General features: G+C 38.2%; 1 protein-coding gene across 2 annotated transcripts; it reads right to left on the reverse strand.

Annotated features, from left to right (window-relative positions):
• Positions 1–2,758: 2,758 nt before the first annotated feature.
• On the reverse strand, positions 2,759–24,380 carry ISY1 (ISY1 spliceosome associated protein). Of its 2 annotated transcripts, XM_087954837.1 has the most exons (12): positions 24,073–24,380; positions 22,766–22,788; positions 21,924–21,975; positions 20,122–20,187; positions 16,319–16,361; positions 15,732–15,844; positions 15,324–15,441; positions 11,334–11,456; positions 6,046–6,158; positions 5,661–5,747; positions 4,202–4,308; positions 2,759–2,891 (listed from the first exon to the last, which is right to left on the reverse strand). In XM_087954837.1, coding segments are annotated over exons 1-12 (849 nt in total). In that variant the 5' UTR covers positions 24,076–24,380; the 3' UTR covers positions 2,759–2,890. The 2 variants fall into 2 exon arrangements, with proteins under 2 accessions (XP_087810963.1, XP_026532864.1); XM_026677079.2 differs by lacking the exon at positions 2,759–2,891 and having other exon boundaries at positions 3,717–4,308.
• Positions 24,381–24,466: the final 86 nt, after the last annotated feature.

Raw genomic sequence — 24,466 nt, forward strand, 5'->3', positions numbered from 1 at the left:
CGCTTAGGGTCGCCCTTCGTCGCGTTTCTGCGGAGATCCTGACGAGAGAAATCGGCGGGGCGACCGTCGAGCTCTTCGCCCGCTTCGCTTTGCCGACAGTTAGCCAACTCAAGTTCTTATTCGCCTTTCTTTTTTGGGGGTAGGGTGGGTGGTGGGGTGGACAGTTTGCCTAGGGGGCTTGTCTTTCAATACCACAGACAATACTGCTACCCTTCAAAAAGACCTCCACTATGTATCAGAATGGTCAAACAAATGGCAACTTCAAATCTCAACAAATAAATGCTCTGTCTTACATATTGGCAAAAAAAATCAGAAAATAAAATACAAGCTGAATAGTCAAGATCTTGTTGATGATCCAAACTCTGTCAAGGATCTTGGAGTACTCACCTCTAATGATCTAAGTGCTAGAGTCCACTGTAACTACATAGCCAAAAAGGCATTAAGAGTTGTTAACCTAATCCTACATAGCTTTTTCTCTGTAATATTACACTACTAACTAGAGCATACAAAACTTTTGCTAGACCAATACTCGAATACAGCTCATCAGTCTGGAACCCACATTACGTATCTGATATTAACACAGTTGAGAAAGTCTTCTACTCCTCTACTTGTTGCAGAATACCTTATGCCACCAGACTTGAAATTCTAGACCTAGAAAACCTAGAACTACGCCACCTTTGGTCCGATCTAAGTATAGTATATAAAATCATACATTGCAATGTCCTACCTGTCAATGAATACTTCAGCTTCAACCATAACAATACAACAGCACACAATAGATACAAACTCAAGGTTAACCACACCAAACTTGATTGCAGGAAATACGACTTCAGCAAGAGTGGTCAATGTCTGGAATACTCTACCTCAGGGGTCCCCAACCACCGGTCCGCGGAACAACTCCTACCGGGCAGCTGGCTTGCTGGGCGCCGCCATCTTTGATGAAAAAGTGCTTCCGGTGAGCTTTTCCGGGTAGAAAGCTCACGGAAGCGCGTTTCATCAAAAAGATAAGCGGCGGCATAGCGCTCGGTGAGCTTTCCGGGTAGAAAGCCATTTCTGCCGGAAAAGCTCACGAAGCGCTAACACCGCCATCTTTTGATGAAAACGCGTGCTTCCGGTGAGGTTACCGGAAGCACTTTTACATCAAAAAGATGGCGGCGCCAGCTGATGCCGGTACCGGGCCGCGGCGTCAAAAAGGTTGGGGATCACTGCTCTACCTGACCCTGTGGTTTCTTCCCCAAATCCCAAAAACTTTAACCTTAGACTGTCTACTATTGACCTCACCCCTTTCCTAAGAGGTCTGTAGGGAGTGTGCAAAAGCGCACCAATGTGCCTACCGTCCCTGTCCTATTGATTCTTTTTATTTTTCTTATGTGTCCATTTAATGTATTCATGTTTATACTTATACCTATTATCTTGTAAGCGATTGACAAATCAAATAAATGAATAAATATTGTAAAAATGCCATTTACTTTACCTGCATAACATTCTCTCATTGCAGTGCATTCTGAGTTCCACCACTTTTCGTACTTTATACTTCTTTCTAAGGTTCTGATAAACTTCTTCCAACCGCAACTTTCTCAAGTCTTTTCCTCCTCTCAGTTTACCCATTCTTCCTTCATACTTTCATACACAAACTTCTTGAGTTTTGTGACTCAATCTTCATTCATTCTATGCATGTAACAACTCAGCATACTTCTTTGGTGCAGAGGTAGCTCACTTTTGTATTCAACCCACATACTTATATCATGTTCTTGTTATTATATTTAGCAAACAACCACAAACTGCTCATTTCATTATAACTCTGCACAATCAACTACATTTTCTTTTATTTTTCAGTCTCCAAATAACCCTTTTCTTTTGTACCTGTTTCATCCATCCATTCATTTCAACTAGTAGTATAATGAATTGCATCTCTGAATTGCATTTATTTAGAATATAGCAGTTTTCCCCAAAACTTACACCTGGTTCTTCCATTATCACAATTCACACTAGAAAATAAAATCCTATCACCTCATAAATTCCTACTTTTATATCCACCACATAAGAAACTACATGACATGAATGCATACTGAAATATCTTATATATCATTCCTAATTCAGTATGTGATCCATCAGTAGCACAGTTCAGAGTCCCTGTATTCTAATCAATTACATCTTTTCCCCTTTCCTTAGTTTCAGAGATACACAACATACTTACTGTTCTTTCTTTAAATTTATACTCTTTACCATTTACTCCTTTTACATTTCAAATCACTACCTTCTACAATATATGCCATTGTTATAATTACATGGGCTGTATATGGTGACTTTGATTGCCCAACTCAAGTTTACATGCAATACGATAGTCACACCTGTGCCAATTCAGTGGTCCCTGCTAAGGACTATATGATTGGTTTGGACCCATTTTGCTAGAATGCTGTAAGTGTAACTCAAACCCAAGCATACTATTTTCTACGCACTCTAGGACCTCTAATTTAGAGGCTACTTTGTAAGCCATTAACTATTGCCTGCACCCAGGGGTATGTATAGTGCTCTAGCACATATTCTGGAGGCCTTTTTATGATCAGGATTTTTTAAAATGAAAAATCTGAATGTGGCAGTCTCCCAGCTAAGCCAAGTTGAGCTAAGTACTTGGTGAGATGTAGACATCCTTTAAAGCCATATAACCAGTATAACTGCTATCCTGAAGAAGATAACAAGAACATGCAAAGGCTGACTTTTGTTTCTTTAAGAAAAAAACAACATTGCAGAATCCAATCTGAGCTGGCCATTGGGACCAAAGGTTTATTCTTCCAAGTTTTTGGGTTCACGCTGGAATCCATCATCAGGAAACCTTTCTCTCTCCAAAATACGTGCACTGGGCTGTTCTGCACGTTTTATTTTTAGGAATCCTGGTTATGGGTAGAATACATTTATTTTCAAAACAGTATTTTGGCAATCACTGTTCCCCCAGATATACCCCCCAAAATTTCTGGTTCAGAAACACTCTCCAAATTACAAAACTACATTTTCAGAGAAATGCAACTGTTTGCTCGAAAGCTCTGGTGATTTTGCAATGTCCAACCCCTCAAGTGTATCCAAATCTCTAGTACCAATTTCACTTACCATAGTGGGAAACTTTAAAGAATTGGCTTTGCCAATAATGTCTACTTTGCCAGTAATGGGTGCATCTGCATCAAATCTATAATCTTATATTATTTTTCTTATTCCAGGTATTGAAATTTTGTTCCAAGTTTATATATAGCTGGTATACTATGCTATGATTTTATAAAATGTATTTAAAGATTCCACTCGTCAACACAATACAATATACAGTATATGAAGATTGATTTGACTAATACTTTAAAAATATTTTGTTCTGTCTTACAATTGCTAAATATTAGCATCCACACTGGTTAGTTTGCTAGTGGAAAAATGGGTCACATTATAGAAACTTCATGTTGCTGTATGATGGACTAATTGTATAATTATGTACTGTATTTGAATATCATTGTAAAAAGCCTATGATAAAAACAGTCATAAAACTCCAAACGGTTCCTGGAAAATTAATTTTTTGTACACACACACATGCACACAAACACACAAAATTTTACATAGAATGTGTGATTTTTTTTTCATTTTGTTGATACTTATATATTCCTAGAATTCATATCATTTATAAATTACTATATTCATAGCTGAGAAATTTTAGTATTTTTAACAAAAGCAATGAACAATTAAATCTGATAAAGTTTTATTTAAAAACTGAGAGATTTTATAAAAAAGTATTTACAATTTTACTTGCTGAAATATTCAGCATTTCAAAAACCCAGTCAAGTGAGTGTTTTTTCCGATAGCATAATATATAGTTCCATATTAATTATATAGAACATTTCAGTTCTCTTGAAAACTCAAAATTAAATAACATTCCACAGATGTAGAAATGTCTGACAATTGCAAATTTACACATGATAGACAAAATTAACAAAGAGGAAAATAGGTGTAACAAAGATAAATTCAAAGCAGGCTAGCTATTTAGAGCTTGAAGATGGAAACGGAAAATGAATAAACTTTCATAAGTTAGGATAGAGTGAAAAATGTGTAATAAAACAAATTATGGAAAAAATAACCTGCTTCATTCTAGAACTTGTGAAGTCTTATTTCTATAGAATCAATAAGATACTGAATCAAGATAGATTATAAAAATAGAAGGAGCAATTACTATAATCCTAAAAGTCTTTTAGCCTCTTCACTTTGAGCCAGAAGAGCTTCACTGGCATATTTTTGAAGAAGTTCCATCTTCTTTCTTCGGACAAGAGCTTCCTCAATCTGTTAAGTGAGCAACATTCAATTTGAAAACTTGCAAATGGAAAATTCTTCAGTAAAAGTAACTTCAGAAAATGACCATAACAGAATTGACCAGATCAAAAATTACTTCGGCTATAGAACCTGGTACCTCATTTAATAAAAACAATGCACAAGTTACAACACTATTTTTCAGAAATGGGTATGAAAATGGATAAATTGTTCAACTGCAACACCTTGCAAACACTTACAAAAATCATTCATACAATGCAAACAATCAAAACATAACTTGTCAATTACATAACATTTTAATTGTTTGCATTGTATCAATACATTTTAAAGGTTCTAATTTCCTCCTCACTAATACAGTAGTGAGCCTAGAGATTACACATAACTATCCTTACAATGGCAAACCAGCTTTTCATAGCAAAGGAAAGGTGGAAGGGAATGAAAGGGAGGGAAGGAGGGAGGGAAGGAAAGGAGGAATATAATGACAAGGAAGGGAAAAGAAACTCAATGGGGAAGCTGATAGGAAGTCAGAAGTTGATTTTGCTCCTGTGGTCATTCTGTTTTCTATGTTTTAAAAAAAATATCTTTCAAACAATGACACAACAGGGCAGAGGTTGTCTAGTAATGAATTAAAATACCTAATGAGAAAAATAATTCTTTCAGTGTCCCAAGGGTGCTTTTTTTCAGGCCATTTATGTCAAAATTGAACAGCTCTCTCTCAACAGAGGGGGAGAGATTTCATCTATCTCCAGTCTCAACATGGTCCTTCCAACCATTCCAAGAAGGTTCCACATCAATTTAAACCACTCAGGTGACCCTGATGACAAAGATAAACCTCCAGGTGACCTTAACAACCCCTTTAAAAGAATGCAAACTTCAGCTGTCTGCAAGGAGTATAAATCCTTCCATTCCCCACCATCCAGTCAGAGCTGAAGAAGCTCCTTGGATGAGAAGTAAAACATCTTCAAAGAAAAACCAGAAAGTCCACTTGCCTCTTGAAAAAGCACCTTTGGGACAACCATGACCTGGATGACTGATAATCTCAATAGAAATTCTTTCAGTGGCACTTTTACCATCCCTCCCTTTATTTCTGTGCACATGTGAACACCCAGCTATCAACAGTAATAGCCTATTGCAGTGTATTCTGAGGAAATCTACTTACTTTGAAATATACTAATTGTTTTGCTGCAACAAGTGCACAAATCTACTTCTTTGAAAGTTAAGCTTCTTGTATATCCTTCCTTCCCTCCCTCCCTAATTCCTCCCTCTTTCTTCATCCTTTCCTTTCCTTTTTTCTTCCTTCCTCCCTACCCTCCCCCATCTTTCAAGTTATGCTTCCTGTATTTCCTTCATGTGTGAGTCCTTACCTCCTGTTGTGATGGTACTGGGACATGAGCAATAAACTTCTGCTGACTATCCTCACCATCTGTTTTCGTTCCATTTTCTTCATCAGACTGCAAAGCATTGAGAAAATGTTGAATTCTAAGTTTGCTTAGCACATCATTAGAACTTCACCTCAAAATAAACAGAATAATTCCTTACTCTCCTGATTGCATTTCAGCCAGAGTCTGGCTAGAAATCAAGAATTAATTATATTCTTTTTGTATAAGACAGCATTGAAAAATGCAGGTCTATCAACTTGTGAATATGTACTGTAGCTGCATATTTATTATTTATGTTTTTATCAGTCATGATGGAGTATGCTAGTTTATTATATAATATATAGCATAAGGTTGGAAAAAGATACACTACCTCATTGTCATTTACTGCATAGATGTTTTCTTCCTCCTCCTCCTCTTCCTTGTCACCTCTTGCAAGATATGCTTCTTTCTCTACCTTCCACCTTTCCACTGCTTCTGCAATAACTGGGAAAGCAAAACCGCCACATTTGAAAGTTGTATCGAAATCTGCAAACTACTAAGATACAGCAACTACTCCTTGTTATAGTGGACACTCCCTTTAGGATATGTAAATATTGACTTATTATTGAAGTTTGTTTGCCACTATAATTATTTTTCTATTTATTTTTCTATTTATGATATACTTAGATGATCACAGGAACATTTAGTATTCACTCTGGTCATATCCGACTGCACCATCTTTACATTAAAACATTAAAACATGGGTGTCAAACTGGATCATGTCACATGATGTATCGCAACGCGTGTTTTTTGCCTTTGCAGAGCTGGGGCAGGCATGGCCCGCGAACCGCCAGTTTGACTGCCTTAAAAGATGACCCAGTGGTCAGTGTTGTTTACTTTTATATTTTATATAAAATACAAGCAACTTAATTATGCAACTCAGAACTTATAAAAGGGAAACAATCAATACTGTGGTCACTGGAGAAACAGACATTTGGAAGCTGTAAAAAAGATGGGGAGATGTTTATAATTTTATTTGTAATCAATACTTATATGGATGCTCAATTCAACATTGATTCTGGGTGGCATATATATATCCCAAACAAATAGTAAACAGTGAAAATCTGAAAGAAAATAATATACCAAATGAACAAGAACTTTTAGTAAAAGAAGCCAAATATTGATTTATTAGGCATAATCAAGACTCAATAAAGTAACAGTTCAAGAGGACATAATGTACCTTTTTTTTTCAAAAGAGAATCAGCAGAAATGGAGGAAATGCACTGAATATTAAAATACCCTTCTGCTTGGAAATCCAAATTAATTAACCTGATGATACAGTACAATGCATCTGGTTAAAATTAGTGAAGGAATGCCTATATAGCAGGGGTGGGCAACCACGGCCCGCTGGCCACATCCGGCCCGTTGGTCTTTTAATCCGCCCGCCGAAGATTGGTACAGAATTAAGGTTTGATGTGAATGATTGAATGATTGCATTCATTTGATTTTGACTTGTAATGACAGGCATTTTGACACCAGGTGGCGGCCCGTCTGTCAAATTTTAAAAGTCAATGAGGCCCCCGAGCCAAAAAGTTTGCCCACCCCTGCTATATAGGCTTAAAGCATTTAAAGTTGAAGACAAAAAGATTGTGGGAAGATGAATGTAGCACCATTTTTAAATTCCTCAGGTCAAATAGGCCATTGGTTAAGATCATATAGCAGATAAAGGAGGGCAACCATGTGGTCCTAGGAAAAGGTGCTGCTGCTTTGAGGAGTTGCAGACAGCCATTAGAATCTTTTTGCTCTTTCTTCTAGGCAAAATGTGCTAGATTCAGCGATACTGAAACATAATAACAGGTTGAATCTGCGTTTCCTCCAAATAACACTTCTGATTGCTAATGTCTGGTTTAGAAGACAGAACACGTTCCTCTTTTTAAAAAACAGAAAGAAATGCCTGGGGGGTGGGGGAGGGAAGAGAGGAGATTCACGGAATTATGAATCAGTCAGTCTGAAAGAGGACCTCTGAAAACTCTTGTACGAATCATAAAGATACTGACCCATATGCATCTTGAAAAGAAGCAATCTTGGATTTGTCTTAAACAAGTCTTACCGGATTAGTCTTATCTCATGTTCTGATCAGGTAACTTCCTCAGTAAACTGTGCAAAAGCCACAGACATAGTTTCTTGATTTCAGCAGAACATTTAACAAAGTATCCTCTGACACCATAATTAATGACATGGTTATACTGGGCTGGATGGCATGAAGTAATATTCATAGCTGGAGTGAAAACTGTACTCGGTGCTTCCCAATGTTTCTTCATCATACTGTAGTGAGTCAAGTCAAGTTCAGTCCTTGACCTTCTATCTCAACAGTACTGATGAGTTTAAATAAATCGATTGCAGGAAATTAGATGAAATTTAATAAAGACAAATGCCAGTTTCTTTGCTGAAGAATACATATACATACAGAGGTTAATACATATACATACAGAGGTATTTCTGTAGGTGTGAAAAGAACTTAGAATAGTTGTTAATTGCAAGATGAATTTTTATGCTGCATACTATGAAGGACTAGACTGAAAGACAAGCATGATCCAGGAACCAGAAACGATGTCTCTCCACCAATCCAAAGGTCAAAATATAGAATTATGGATATATAAGATGTAGGAACATAGTTTTTGGCAGAAAATTCCTAACATGAAAAGTAGATTGAAAATGAAATTAGTATCAAAAGAGAAGTAAGCTCTTTTTCACTTGATGTGTTCAAACGGTCTATGTAGAGTCTAGCCACTGCATTTACTGTATTCGTTGGAGATACTTTAACTTGGATACCTACATTGAGCAGGGGACCGGATTAAATGCAGCTAGCCCTCAATTTACAACCACAATTGCAACTTGAATTTTCGTTGTAAGTTGCTGCAGGCGAAACTGACTGGATTCTATTCTATTATTGTTTTTATAATTGTTAAACTATAATTGTTGTTAAGGCTGCTGCCACCATCGCTAAGTGAATCATATGGCTGTAAATTTGAATCTAACTTATCCAAAGGGTGTTTTTTGCCAAATGTGATCATGTGACTCCAGGATGTTGCAGTCAGTCATAAAATCGAGCCAGTTGCCACGTGTCTAAAATCATGTGATGGTGGAGGTGGTGCATCAGTCATAACTTGAGGATGGTTCATGAGTAAAAGTCCATCAAAACTTTGAATGGTCGTTAAGTCACAGCTCAAGGACTACCTGGGAGTCCTTTCCAAGTTCACAATTCTTTAAATCTATCTCATCTTATTATTTGTGTAAATCTTTGAAACACAACAGTATTGTGAATTCAAAAGCAACACAGCAAGGCACTCTTGTTGACAAGAAATAAGTTCTACTGGGAGATCACTCACATTCACTTACAGAAATTTAACAAAATTAAAAGAGGCAATTTAGTTATTTCCTTATTTTCGTTCATCTAGTTTTATTTAGGTCCATTCATTTCTAAAACACATGCATTAATTTCCTCTGTACCCATGTGATAAATAGGATCCATGTTCTGGAGTTAATTACCATGAAAATAGATTCAGTCAGGCTTACCAATAAATGGTAGCAGCATTTACTGAATTCCCTTAAATAGTAGGAATAAAAACATCCGATTGCTTCTCAGAAAAAGGCTGTACGATATAGGCATTAGGCTGGAAAATAAGAGTCGTTAAGCTTCCAATCTCGCTTATCAGCCATGGTACTGAAAATGTTTGGTACAGGAGGTTATGCTTTAAAACTAAATGCAAATGTAGAGTTTGCAGTTCGGTCTACTGGGTAAGGCACCAGGCTAGGAAAGCAAAAGACTATGAATTCAAGTCCTGACTTAGCCATGAAAGCCAGTTGGGTGACCTTGGGCCAGTCACTCTCAGTTCAACCCATCTCACAGGTGGTTGTTGTGGGGAAAATAGGAGTAGGAAGGTGTGATGGGTGTGTTCACCACCTTGAGTTTTTTTGTAATAATAATAGAAGGCGGGAAATAAATATATAAATGCATACATAAATTGTTTTTTCCCCATACCAAAAATTCTGTGAAATAGATTGAGCTAAGAGAAAGTCTCAAAGTCACTCAGTGAATTCCATGGCTAAACGCAGACCACAAGCTGAATTTTCTCACTCCTAATCTGACACCTTAACCACTACACTGTGGATTGTATTAGTGGGGGAGTTGACCTTCAGATAAGATGCCAACTTCGTGTTGGATCTTTGGGAACAATATTTACGAAATAAAGAAACAATTTCTTTCCTTGGTATCCATTTAGTGAAGTAGTAGCAAACTTTAGGAATGTACTGTATATCTCTACTGAAAAATTGTATTTGAAAATCTGGACATACACATTTGTGATAAGCCATTAAGACGTTAGATTCTGCTCATGTACTACTATCTATTACCCAACTCTTCCTGGTGTTTCTGAAGTGACCTTTAAGCTGATTGCGTTTACAGTGTCTTAATTATAAATTTAATGTATTAGGAGGACATCTAATGTTGGTGACTTATCAACAGGAGCAGTTGGAGATTTAACCATTTCCAGAATGTTTTGGAAGTGTACTCTCAATCTAATTTTTGGTTATCAAGATAAATTTTTGTTTAGGAGTTGACAGAATGCTCTCACAGATAAATCATTCCCGTGACAAACTGAAAATAGAAGGCTCCATTAAGAATTTCAGCTCACTGAAGACTGAACTGAACGTTCTAAGGATTTTTCTGCTACTACACTGGGAGCCCCATTTATTTGTGGAATGGAATATTCTGTTCATACATGGGAGTTAGGAACCACCTATGCTTTGACATCTTGCTAAAGTTACCTAGCAGTTGCAGATTAGTGCTATCACTGGCTTCAGGCTAATGCAAGTCTTACTTCAAGATGCCAGTACAAGCTAGACAGTGGGTAACATGATTATACAAAATATATGAATTGTCTGATTTATAAATTATCAAGAGCTTCAACAGATTCCAATAGTACTTTACTTTTTGGAATGGGACATAGTTGTGCATACTTTAAATGCAGGAGTTTTGAGGTTAAATTCCTAGCAATTATAATTTTTTAGAAAGTTATTGGCAACCTGCAATAGAAAATACAACGATTTGGTAGCAACTTTGTTATGAATCTGGAACAGAAAAGCAACCAAAGCTCTTGATATGTTTACTCCCATCTGACCATTACTTGATAACTAGGGTCCTCCAGGTAGTTAAGTAACAGAAGAGATCCTTGGAGTACCGTGGAGTAAGATGAAGGGTGAATCTCATAGAATAGAGTTGTAAGTTCATATTCAAGAACTGGAATATTTAATACAAGCCATTGTGGGCTACCAAAATTAGTTTACTTTATTGTCATCGCACCTCATACAATGAAATCAAACACCATCTTCAGTGCACATCATGACCATGAAAATAAACACAAACACACATCCTTCACACTCCACACATTGAACTGAAAACCCGCAACACCGCACCAACACTGCACTATACAGTAGAATTCAAAAGAGCTACTGCCCTGGGATAGAAGCTGTTTTTCAGCCTAATTTGTGCTTGTTTTTAATATTCTGTACCGTCTGAAAATCCATTTCTGGCTACTGTTAAAGTAAATTATATTGATTTGAATTACAAATAATTTTCTGTAAATGGCACTTCAGAAAGCCAACAGTTATTTCCTATACCTTTCTTTTCATGTTCCTGTTCCAGCGGTTCCAGGACACCATCATCCTCATCTCTGTAGCCATAGTATTCTGCATCAATAGCTTTCATGAGTTCAGCTCGAGTTTTCCGTGGAGGAGGAAGGGCTAATAGAATAAATTAAATCATTTTCAAAAAATAAAATAGAAGCATAAAGGATCAGATTTTAGGTCACAAGTTCAATTAAACCTTTACTAGTGCTCATAATCAACCTAATCAAGCTAAAGGACTTCTTGAACAGAGTACATCCTATGAGAATTTATTTTTACTTCAGTCTCTTTTCAAGATATAATCAAACTCTCTTCTTTTTGGATGACTTGAAAACTGCAGCTGCTTTGTTTGCTACTGTTACATAGATTTCAAATGTTCTGCCATTTTATTATAACCTGAACATATCTAAAAAAAAAATTAAGATGTTGCACCATCCATGCTATTTCATAGAAACATTCTAATTTTTAAATGCACAGTGAGGTTAATATTCAATTGCCCCATATTTGTTAAATTGAAGAACTGAAAAACTGAACTGAAGAAGCTACTGGATGAGAAATGAAATGTTTTCAAGGAAAAAAAAACAAGAAATTCCAGTTGCCTTTTGAAAAGCACCTTTGGGACAACCGAGACCTGAATGATTGAGGATCTCCACATAACCATAGGACAAATATGGTTATGATCATTTTGAAATAATCAAGAAATGTACCAATTAATTATTTAATATGTAATTTATATATTTATATATAGAAGAAATAATAAGAATCAAAGATAACATTACAGGCATTCCTTAGGTTAAGAATATATTCCATTCCCAACTCTGTTTTTAACTCAGATTTGTACATAAGTTGGAATTTGTACCTATGAACAGACAATATATTACTAAAAATGATGAATAACATTCTCATTTTTTGAGTTGTTGAACAGCTGAAGTCGTGTAAGATTTGTATGAACCACTAAAACTGTCCATTTCTAATATCCACAAACTCTGTGATATATGTCAGTTACATCCTTTTCTGGATAGGGGAGACTCAAGTCATTCATGGGGCTACCCTTGAAAAGTACCCAGAATCTGGGGATTTCCGGTTTGTAGCGCTTCGGGGCAGGCAGGAATCCGCGACCGTATGCGGTTTCTGCCTGTGTTCACTGCCCGAGTGCCCCGAGCCATTCGGCTTCGGGGCTAAGCCACCTCCGTAGAAGGTGGCGAAGACAGGGGGGGTCTGGCAGGGTCGAGAGATATCGCACCTCTCTTCCCTAGCCAGCTAAACCCCCTTTTCCAAAGGCAGCTGAACGGCGGTCAGCAATGGCCGCCACATAGAAGAGCTCAGCCGGAAAAAGAAAGTGCAGGAGGAGCTGTGAAGAAGTGAAAGTGATCTTTGCTGACCGGGACAAAGTAACAGTGAAAGTACCCTGGAACTTAAAATTTACTAAAGATACATCGTTTCCAGAGTGTGTTAAGCGGCGAATGGAAGTTAAAGGAAAAGCTTTTTTTCTTTTCACTCTCCTTCCGAACGTGACAGCGATAGAACTTTAAGAGAAATCGGAAAACCCGCATTGGAGCAACCCCAGAAAGAGAAATGGAAGAAAGAAAAAAGTACTAAAAGAAATAGCTTATCTGGATTGTTTGATGACTGTGGAACTCTTGGGAATTATTCTTGATTAAAAGCACTTGGGTGGTTGTTTTGGAAATTTTTTTTCTCTTTACAATGGCATCACTTGTGGATGAACTAAAAATTGAATATCAAAAATACAAAAAAGAAAAACAAGAAGGGAAAGATACTTTGGGCACTCTTTTTCAATTTCTAGAAATGGCGGTATGTACTTATGAAAAACTGACTGCGCAGCAGGACGACTGGGATAAAGAAGAAGCCATCTTTGATGAACAAGTGATTCTATTTGGGGAGGAGGAGAAAGAGGAAAAGAAAAAGGGGACTTTAAGACTTGAAAAAACAACCAAAAAAGAGAAAAATGAGGTGAAAGGTGGATACAAGGTTAGAAAACAACAGAAAGGGGGAAAGCAGAAGAAGAAAAGGGAGGTGGAGAGACAAAGGGGTAAAAAGGGCAAGGAGAAGAATAAGCAAGGGAGAAAGGATGGGATGAGAAGCCTCAATGGTGGGAAGCAAGATGTAAAGAAACAAAATTAATTTAGAGACAATGGGTAAATTTAATTGAAAAGGGGATTCTGTAAAGGTACATAAGATTGTGTTTTTATATGTGTATTTAGAATAAAATGCTTAAGATATAAATGAGTACTAATATCTATGATTAGTTTTTTAATGGCATTGATAGTGGTCTTAACTACATTATATACCTATAAATTTGTTCCTTTGTTGTTGTTGTTTTCCTTATAAAATACATTGTGTAACTTTAGAATGTACTAAACAGAATCCCAATACAAGTTATGTGTTATATTAAGTATTATTAAGTTAGGGGAAAGAGTTAAAGGCTTCAATCAGTGTACAGGAGAAGTTTTGTTTAAAGAGAAAAGATGAATGGATAGCTGGAAATAGAAGACAAAGAATGATAAGTATTATGATTTGAACTGAGATGAGATAAATAAAATAAAACTAAGAAAGTTAAAAGAGGGGAGAAGCTATATAGAAAATTGAAAATGGTAATAAGATATGGAATGGTATATAAAATGAATATGATTTTTGAATTTGTGTCTGTACGAAGAGTTTTAACCCGGGACCAAGCAACTTTCAGAAAAGATGTTTTATGTTTTTATGTTTTGTTTGTTTGTGTATTGTCCTTGAAAAGCAATAAAAATTTTATTAACAAGAAATATAATTTGAATAATAGAATGAAAGGGAGAAATAAAGAGAAGTTGGGATAAGATATGAAGTTGAACAGATAACGTAAATATATATATTAAATTGTGCTTGTATGGAAATGTGATAATTTGGAATTATTCTGTCTCTAAATAAGATGTTCTATTGGTTTTTTCAGAAAAGATCTTTCATGTTATTATATTCTATGCTTTGTTTGTGTATTGTTTTGTAAAAACTAATAAAATTTGTTTAAAAAAAAAGAAAAGAAAAAGAAAAGTACCCAGAATCTCCAGGTGGTGCAGAATGCAGCTGCACAAGCTATACTTGATGCCCAGAGAAGGGCACATGTCACACTTCTGTTCCACAAACGGCATTAGGTGCCAGTTTGCTTCTGTGTCCAATTTAACATGTTGGGTTTTAACCTATCAAGCCCTACATGGCTCAAGGCCAGGCTATTTAAGGGACAGGCTTCATCTCAACATATCAGCCCACCCCAGCAAGTAAGACAGGGAAGGTTATGTTGCAGATCCCATCAGTTAACACACTCCAACTGGTGGGGTCTAGGAAAAGAAACTTCTCTGCCATTGCTCCTGTCCTGTGGAATAATATTCTCTTCCATTGGAGATGAGACAGGGCTCCTCTTTCCTGGACTTCCAAAAAAGAGTTAAAACATGCCTCTGTGGCCTAATATGGGAATCCCAAAGGAACATACAGCCACAGGGCTGTTTGGTACCCTGAGAATCCTCCCTTCATCTTTTAAATTAATTTTTAAATTAACTTTTAACAGGACTTAATTATTCTTGCCTCCTTCTAAAAATTTTAATTTTGAAATTTTAATTCTAGCTTAATATTTTTATATTTTGACATTTTATTGTATAGTTTCTCTTTGAGGCAGATAGGCAGTTCAGAAATGCAAAAACAAAACAAAAACAAATGAAAACATTGTGCAGCTTCAATGGCTCATCAGCTCGAGTAAGAACACTGCCTGACATTTTTAGCAACAGGCATGTTCAGAAGTATGGGCTGTCTTGTAAGTCTGACTTTTTTAACGCAGGGACTGCCTGCACCCAACCCCAAAACAACTCTGGTTTCACAAGATCAAAAAACAGAACAAAAATATCATTTTATCTTAAAATAACTTTAACATACACACACATACACACATTTACATGCAATTGATTACAGTAATAGTCCAATCAACGTGCAAATACTTACGCTCTTTTTCAAAAAGCTCTCGAACGCCGGGTAGGTCTTTAGCTGCTCCAAAGTATTTATAACCTCTGTTTCCTGGAACTTCTTTTCCTTCATGGTCAAGCATTTTAGGGCCAATTCTCTATAAAATGTTTTTTAAGGGAGATGAGCCCTAAGTTTAAAAGTATTTGTTTTTATCTCTGTAAACAAAATTTCACATGACTTCAGATATTTTTAACCAACTGGTGTGACCAGGATCTGCCCAAATTGTGCAGGAAGTATTCAAAGAGATTATTTCAATAGAGAGACTAAAATATTTGAACTAGCAATTTATGTATACGGATGTTTTCCTTCATCAAATATTTTATTAACAACTTAGGAATAATACACTTATACTTTTGCATTTTCTTACAAATATTACTGCATACTCACTCCATAATCAGGTCCTCCTAGCTCCTTTATACGGACCTCCCAATGGCCCTTCTCTCTTAGGAGTTTGTTAATTTCATCATTCAAATCACGAATTCTGAATTCACCTAAACCAGCTATTTAAAAAAAAAGAAAATACAGTTTATCATGTGATCTTTTTAAATTGAAACAATACTTTTTCTATCCTGAAAATTCATGGAAATTATAAAAGATCTCTCATATTGCTTTTCTCCTTCTTTTTGCTTCTGGATAACTTTAATAGCCTTCAAATTATTAAAAAAATAGTATGTTTTAAATAAAAAAGGCAAATCCTCTCATACGATTATAACTTAAACATTTATATAGGTTTGCAGAACACAAGAACTGTAACAGGCCAAGGAGGGTAGAGAGAGAAAAGGATAAAAGAGCGCATTTTACAGATGTTTTTGAATACTGGCATCAATTTTCCTCATAAATTTGGTACCATATTCCTTAATTATCAACTAGGAAAAGGTGCAGATTTAAATAATATTGAAAACTAAATATTATTGAAAACTAAATTTTGCAGTTACAGAAGGATATTGAGATTACTCCCATCATTAAGAACTTACCATTTTGAATTTGAGCCACTTTCTTGGAAATTTCACCAATAATCTTTTGAAAAGAAACAATATACAATGGTTAGTTCTTTTCTTTGAAAAAGTAGCCTGTTTTACACTATGACATCTCGTGTTTAGAAATGTAAGATTTTTGGTTAACATCTGAGCTTGGTAACATCTTTTCCAAGTAGCAAATGTTATTAAAATTTTATTTGTGAGCTGTAGCTTATTTCATCAGATGCACTATAATAAGATATCATCGACATAGTTTTCCTTCTATACTAGTTAACATTTGCACCATACTCTACTTTGTTAAAGTCTTGCTTGGTTGATGGATGGGAGACCAATTATTTTGGCGACCATGTGCAAAACTCCCAAATGGGATGATTGTAAATATTAAATATTCAAAATATTTCCCCAACTGATTTATACTGCCTAGTTTAAAGCACTCACTGTACAAAAAGTATATCTTTATATTTTAATTGTGTTGCTCCATTTGAATCTCTGAAAAAGAATTGGCTGAAAGAATAAACAATACCTTTAATATCACATTAATCTTCGTTTTAGCCATTTGTGCTTTTAGTGTTCTTGAACAGCTAGGTGACACTTGTATCTTAATAATTAAGTACTTAATAAATACTTATATATGTCCAAGAATGCAACACAATTCATGTTAATAGAATCCAATTTATTTATATAAAATAAAAAAACCAGTTCTAGATCAAAGCCACTGTCTTTTAATAATTATTCTGATTTTCTTTGATAAACAAAATACCTGTATTTTACCTAATTGATCAAGCAATTGCTCATAAAAGCTTATGCCATTTGTCAGACTTTAATATTTTTTGTTGTTACTATAACTGCCTAATATGTCCCTTATCTCACTGTACTTTGGCCGTAAGACCACTGTCTCCCATAAAGTTCTTTAATTCATAAAATCTGCTCATCTTCCCTATGTATAAAAGAACATGGTTTTCTTACATCACTGAAGCATCTGTTCTGTAAAGTCTTCCAATGGTTGAGCTGAGGGCCAAGGCAATTAGTACAGCTCATTAAATCAGGAACACTGCAAACACGGAGCTACAGATAATATTATATAAGGCTTCAAATTCTGCAGCTGCAAAAAAACAATTGCAGGATTTGGGTTTGGCTAGTCTAGAGGGGGGGGGGGGGGGGGGGGGGGGGGGGGGGGGGGGGGGGGGGGGGGGGGGGGGGGGGGGGGGGGGGGGGGGGGGGGGGGGGGGGGGGGGGGGGGGGGGGGGGGGGGGGGGGGGGGGGGGGGGGGGGGGGGGGGGGGGGGGGGGGGGGGGGGGGGGGGGGGGGGGGGGGGGGGGGGGGGGGGGGGGGGGGGGGGGGGGGGGGGGGGGGGGGGGGGGGGGGGGGGGGGGGGGGGGGGGGGGGGGGGGGGGGGGGGGGGGGGGGGGGGGGGGGGGGGGGGGGGGGGGGGGGGGGGGGGGGGGGGGGGGGGGGGGGGGGGGGGGGGGGGGGGGGGGGGGGGGGGGGGGGGGGGGGGGGGGGGGGGGGGGGGGGGGGGGGGGGGGGGGGGGGGGGGGGGGGGGGGGGGGGGGGGGGGGGGGGGGGGGGGGGGGGGGGGGGGGGGGGGGGGGGGGGGGGGGGGGGGGGGGGGGGGGGGGGGGGGGGGGGGGGGGGGGGGGGGGGGGGGGGGGGGGGGGGGGGGGGGGGGGGGGGGGGGGGGGGGGGGGGGGGGGGGGGGGGGGGGGGGGGGGGGGGGGGGGGGGGGGGGGGGGGGGGGGGGGGGGGGGGGGGGGGGGGGGGGGGGGGGGGGGGGGGGGGGGGGGGGGGGGGGGGGGGGGGGGGGGGGGGGGGGGGAAGGGGGGGGGGGGGGGGGGGGGGGGGGGGGGGGGGGGGGGGGGGGGGGGGGGGGGGGGGGGGGGGGGGGGGGGGGGGGGGGGGGGGGGGGGGGGGGGGGGGGGGGGGGGGGGGGGGGGGGGGGGAAAGAAGGACTGAGGGGACATGTTAGCAATATTCAGTATTTGAGAGGCTGCCACAACTTATTTTCCAAAGCACCAGAAGGCAAGACAAGAAACAATGAATAGAAACTACTTAAGGAGAGAAGCAACCTGGAATTAAGGATAAACTTTCTAACAGTGAGGACAATTAACTAGTGGAATAGCTTGCCTTCAGAAGTTATAGAAGCTTCATCACTGGAGGTTTTTAAGAAGGGACTGCATAGTCATTTGTCTGAAATGGTATAGGGTCTCTTGCCTTAGCAGGGGGCTGGGCTAGAAGACCTCCAAGGTCCCTTCCAGCTTATTTTGATTCTAATTGATTCTTGCTCTTCTCATTCTGACCTCTAACAAATTTGTGTACACAGAATAGATGACCTTGGACCTAATGATATTTAAATACTTACATCTTTTTCACCTTCCAATAATGCCCTGCAATATGGCAGTTTCGTACATCAAAGTAAGTGACATAACTAACTTTTTGGGGGAGAGAGAGAGAGAGAGAGAGAGAGAGAGAGAGAGAGAGAGAGAGAGAGAGAGAGAGAGAAAGCAAACTCACAAAAGTAACTCACAACACATCGTGTATATACATATTGATTTTTTATTAAAAAAGAGCAACTTTTACCCAAAATCAGACAAAGCAGGCAGACAGATTGAGTTGCTCACAGAATCATTCGGAGATCTATCTGCCATCGGCTACCTGAGTCTGTCACATAAAATTTGCTTGCCGTGAGTTTGCACTGAATAATAGAAGCTTCAGTCCTAAGGAAGGTTCAGTCCTAAGGAAGATCTAAAGACTAGGTAGAAAGCAAGAAATGCAATGATTTCCTGCTTTCTAGCTAATCTAAATCTCCCAGCACAGCAGAACAGCTGATGGTCATGAAAAAAAAAAGGAAAAATAGGAACTTAGCAGGCAAGTTTGCCAGGTAAGGAGTGAGTGGGCAGGGAGGGCTCTCACGGGCCATGTGGATGGCCTGGATTAATTGCTTTGGGGGGGACATTTCTCTGCGGACCACCAAAATTTTCTCGCACCCCACCAGTTGGCGACCGCTGATCTAGGGAGTCCTGATTGTCATCCTAACTCAGACAAATGGGCTGTTAAGTGGGAAGTGGAAGGAGTCTCAAGGCAAAGAGGGCAAAGGTGCTACAAGTGGATGGGGGAGGCCTAGGAAGCTCAGCACAGGCAACAGGGAGTGCTACAGTGTGATGTACTCTCAGGAAGGCTGGAGAAAGAGAGCACAGGAGACACGTGTGCATGTGAGGGTAGAGAGGCTGGGAAAAGTGAGAGCAGAGCCCAGAGGAAGGGAGTGCAGGGCACGTGCAAGCTCAAGGAGGCTGGGGCAAGACAGCATGGGGTGTGCGTGAGCACAGGGAATCCAAAGAAAGAATGTGAGAGGTCCATGCGAGCTCAGGAAAGCTGGAGAAAGAGAATGAGACATGCGTGCATATGTGTCTGCAAGCAAGGAAGGCTGAAGAAAGAAGGCCCAGAGTAAGGGCGAGCAAAGGGGTGGGGGAAGGCATGGTGATGTAAGTGAAACCTGGCTGTAGGGGAAGACTTAACTGAGCTACTTGCAATCTTCTCTGCCAGCTACCCCATGGAAGGCTGCAACCAATCACAAGGGCAAGCTAATTGACAAATGCTTGAATTTTGCTCATGTAACCACAGGGATGCTACAACAGCCAGAACTTTGAGGACTAATTGTACTGTAAGTCTTTTCATTCAGTAGCAGCATAACTTTGAATGGTCATTGAACAAATAATCGTAACTCAAAGACTACCTATAGAAATATGCAATCAAACTTCATTTACAGATTTAAATTTGATACATAATCTCAAAAACAAACAAACCTGTCGTCTCCATTTCTCAGCTTTGGGCAATTCATTGCATTCTGATGCAAGGAAAGGTCTTCTCTCCTATTGAAACAAGCAAATGTATTACCAGTATCCTAGCATTAAGCTAGATACAGTACTTTCCAACAACTTATTTTTGTTTACTTACATAGCTAATGTACATGCTTTCTTATATACACAATAGGTCAATACAAACATAATAGCTATATTAATTTACCAACCAATTGAAAAAAAACATTGTTGCATAAAAGTTAAAATTAAGGATCACATGGCTATCCAATGATATGGGTATGACATGGAGTTCAACCCGTGATAGCATACTGTATCAATGGACAGCCATGTGATTCTCAATTTTATTTTTTATGTACAGATCAAAATGTCAAATAGCTGGTTTTCCACTACGAAAATTATTGGTCTGAAATGTTAGAGATCCTTTATTGATAACAAGTGAGAACATATGAATATCTCTAATTGTTTTGTAAAATTTGTCAGAATGTTGAGTGTTTCAGAGAAGCTTGATTTCTATAAAGCACATGACTTTCAATTATAGTACTGAAACAAAGACTGCTCTACAAGAGATTAGTATATATTAGAAACTTCCTGTGCATCTTTCCCAATTTTTTTACTTGAACGTTTTGTTTTAAAAAACCAAATTGTTCATATCTTATACTATAGTCAGGGAGATTTATATTACTTATTTCAGATCTGTCCTATGGTTTATGCGGGATCTTATTTATTTTCATTTCTATTCAGTTGCAATCAATTTAACTAGCAGTTTATACAATACAAAAGAAGTGTATTCTTTTGGTCATTGAACAAATAATTGTAACTCAAGGACTACCTATAGAAATATGCACTCATAGATAAAATAAAAACAATTAAAACACAAGCATCCTTGTATATCCTCCTCTTTGTTCTGAAGAACTTTTTAGAACCAATTTTACATAAATCCTAAATTTGCCTGTTTTGTGCTAAAATTTTACTTTGTGTTTAGCAAAAAGAATATGCCATGAGAAGATCACCAGCATGAACAGAATGACTATTTGCAGAAGCAATCTTGCTTAGATATGAAAACTCCTGAATATTTTATTTTGTACCTTTTTTATTTATTACATTGAATTTCAATCAATAACTGCAATGATGCTTTCATTTAAATCGCACATGCAAAATACATATAACATCAACAAAGCAGGGAAGAGAAGATAAATGTGTATATTAGAACATTATATAGCAGTTAACTTTAGAACTCAGTTTGATGTTCAGGCATCACATTATTAATCCAGGCAATGCAGAAATATTCTCCATATGCATACTAATAAAGCAAGAAGTCTCTAAATAACCAGTTTCAAAACTAGTATCAGCATAAGCCACATTATTTCACAAATAATTCTGATGGAAAAAGCAACACCATGAGACTTTTAAAGAGGTATGGCCAACTTGATAGTCTGACCAAGTTGGGAGGACTGCTTTGTGAAGGGTTCCTTCAAATGGTTTATATTGCCCAAACAGCTAGCATGTTAACCATACTGATCATTGCAATTTAATCAATAACGTTTTGGTGTATATTGTGAATATGTTGAAGGGATATTTACACAGAAAAATATCTTGCTAGTCCCAGCTTTTTGGGGTGAAATTGAGAAAAAATAATCTCATATCAATCAGCCAAGATTAATGTCTGCATTTATAGACTTAATTCCTAACGTTATTTAAGAGCTCATTTGTATGTTTTACTTCTCAGTGGAGAGTGGTCTCTGTATTTAAATGTATATTTGTTTAAATATTTTTAACTATGTTGTTACCTTAAGTTTTCCTTCTTCTAGCTGAGCTTGGCGAAACCTTGCCAAAGCAGTCCTAAAAGGAAGAAAGCTTAGTTCAACATCTGTTTTCTTTTAAATTATTTGCAAACATTTAGAAGGTTAGTACTGGGTAAATAAAAAGTCTGACTTATTTCTGTAAAGCAATTTGCATGCATTATCTGAAAAATTATACAGACTTTAGTTACTAAACATAGAAAAATGAATATGAATATAGTCTGCATCTTTTAAGGTAGAACATTGTTTTTAAGTTTTTTAAAATTGTTCGTTCCTTAAAAATATTTTAAACATAAAATTCTAAACAAACAAATCAGACAATTATCAAATAAATGCTATTATATGAGGAAAGAAAAACAAAACTACAACGTGATTAAGCCTTATTAATATAGAAAAATGAAAGAATGCCGCAATCTTTTGGACTAATCCTTTCAAACTTCTGGTGCTAGGTTATCCAACATATTTAAGCTGAAGAAAAAGCTTTCAATTCAAAGTTTTTAAACTGTATTTTTTTATGCTGTAAGAGTTTATTTTTCTCTTTGGAGATGGAAATTAAAAGCAACTCCCCACAAAGACATATTGGTCTACAAACCAGTCATATTTTCTTAATCAAAGGAGATTGAAACCACAGTGCACGTGAATGATATCCTGTTTTTCTCCACTAGTATTTGAAGGGAAGTGGGATTTTCATTAAGATATATAGTGATTATTTCTCTCAATCATTAAAATGCTTTTATATGTAGAACAAATATAGCAAATTGTTCAACTGTTAAAAAAACAACAGGCTGACAATTTCTCACATTAAAAAACTAAGTTCAAATTGTACTTACATGGCCTTTTCTGCATTTCGAGCCTTAAAGAAGAGAGAGAATTGTTATTTGTTTTAAAGGAATACTAATAACATGAAGTTTGGAGAAATTTTACAAGAAGAAATAAAAAATCCTGCTAAATCAATCCAATATGAAAAATCCATAGCTTCCATATGAAGAGTTCCAATTATAATTTCACATGTCTCTTGAGAAATAGATTTGGTCATACTGAGGATTAATTTGAGTTGTGAGTTGTGAGCCATTCATAGTGTCACATTTGACTAAGGAGTTTCACAGTTTGGTCTAGTGACTAAGGCACCAGCTAGAAAACAAGAAACCATGAGTTCAAATCCTGCATGAGCCATGAAAGCCAGCTGGGTGACCTTGGGCCAGTCAGCCCAACACATCTCAGTTGTGGGGAAATAGGAAGAAGCTGTATGGAATATGTTCACCACCTTGAGTTATTTTTGAAAATAAGGGTAGAATATAATTAAATGAATAAAAATAACTAAATACTTAAAGACACTTCCTAATGGTCTAATGATTGATGCCATTCTAGCAGTCAATAACAACATGATCAGGTATCCAACAGAACATAACAGTCCACAGAACAGGAAATCAACAACTAGGAATATGAAAAACTAACATGCAAAAGCAAGCATCTGACTGTGCTTATGATAGTCATGACAGAACTATTTTTTAAAAAAAAATCTAGAAAAAAGGGAGTTGATACATTGCAGGATTCAAAATGAGTTGTATTCCTACAATTTCAAGAGTAATAGTCTGGTTCCAAAAGGAAAACAGAATAACAAGTGTGTGTGACCCACAGAAGTGATGTAAAAGTGCTATGTAAAATCCAATTATACACAATTGTTTAAAAATAATTCGGGGGCTATTATTAAACATAGTGCTGGACACTAGTAACTTACTGTGCACTCATAACAAAACTAGTGTTTTTTTTAATATGTATTTATTTTGCCGGCAGGTCAAAATATTATATTGAACTGCACAATATTTTTTACACTCAATCTTCAACTGCAAGTCTTGTATTTTCCTCCACGCCCTATACAGACTCATTCTTATACACCTTGAATCATATCCAAATTTAATCCTATCATACAGTGGTATAATTGTATAGGACAGCGAAGGGCGATAACTTCTGTTCGATTCTCTCCCGTGCCTAACTTCCAAAGGAGCGTTCCTTCTTCACATGTGCCTGCCTAACCCCGGCCGTATAAAAACTGGCAGAAAATCCAGAGTCGTGAAGATCAAGCACGCGAGAAGCTGCGCTGGATCCTGCGATCCGACACGAACTCCCACCCACTCACCATGGTTGCAGCCGCTGCAGAACACGATGTTGCCCCGAAACCTGACGCCCAACCGGAAACGTATCTTGAAAAAGAACAAGATAACCCGGAAGAGATTGACCTGTAATCGACAGCGGCAAAGATCCTCTAGTCTTGTACTCCTTTATAACGACTTCCGGTCGTCTATTGCAGTTTGCGTAGACTGCCATGAATAGGCAAAATCGCTAATAGCGTACAGACTTTTATGTAAGAGCCCTGATATCGACTCTCATTCTAAACACTGATGGGGCGATGGATGTATTTTCCAAGCAGGAACGTATTTGTTTTTCGGCCAGTTCCTTTAAATGCCATCTCACGCTTAAGAGCGAAGCCTGACGGTGATTGCCAGGCGGAGCCAAAACCCAAAATTTGGGGA

The sequence above is a fragment of the Notechis scutatus genome, chromosome 2 (assembly GCF_049901735.1).
Source record: "Notechis scutatus isolate UNSWTSFEM ecotype Mainland chromosome 2, rNotScu1.2, whole genome shotgun sequence".
NCBI lineage: Eukaryota > Metazoa > Chordata > Lepidosauria > Squamata > Elapidae > Notechis > Notechis scutatus.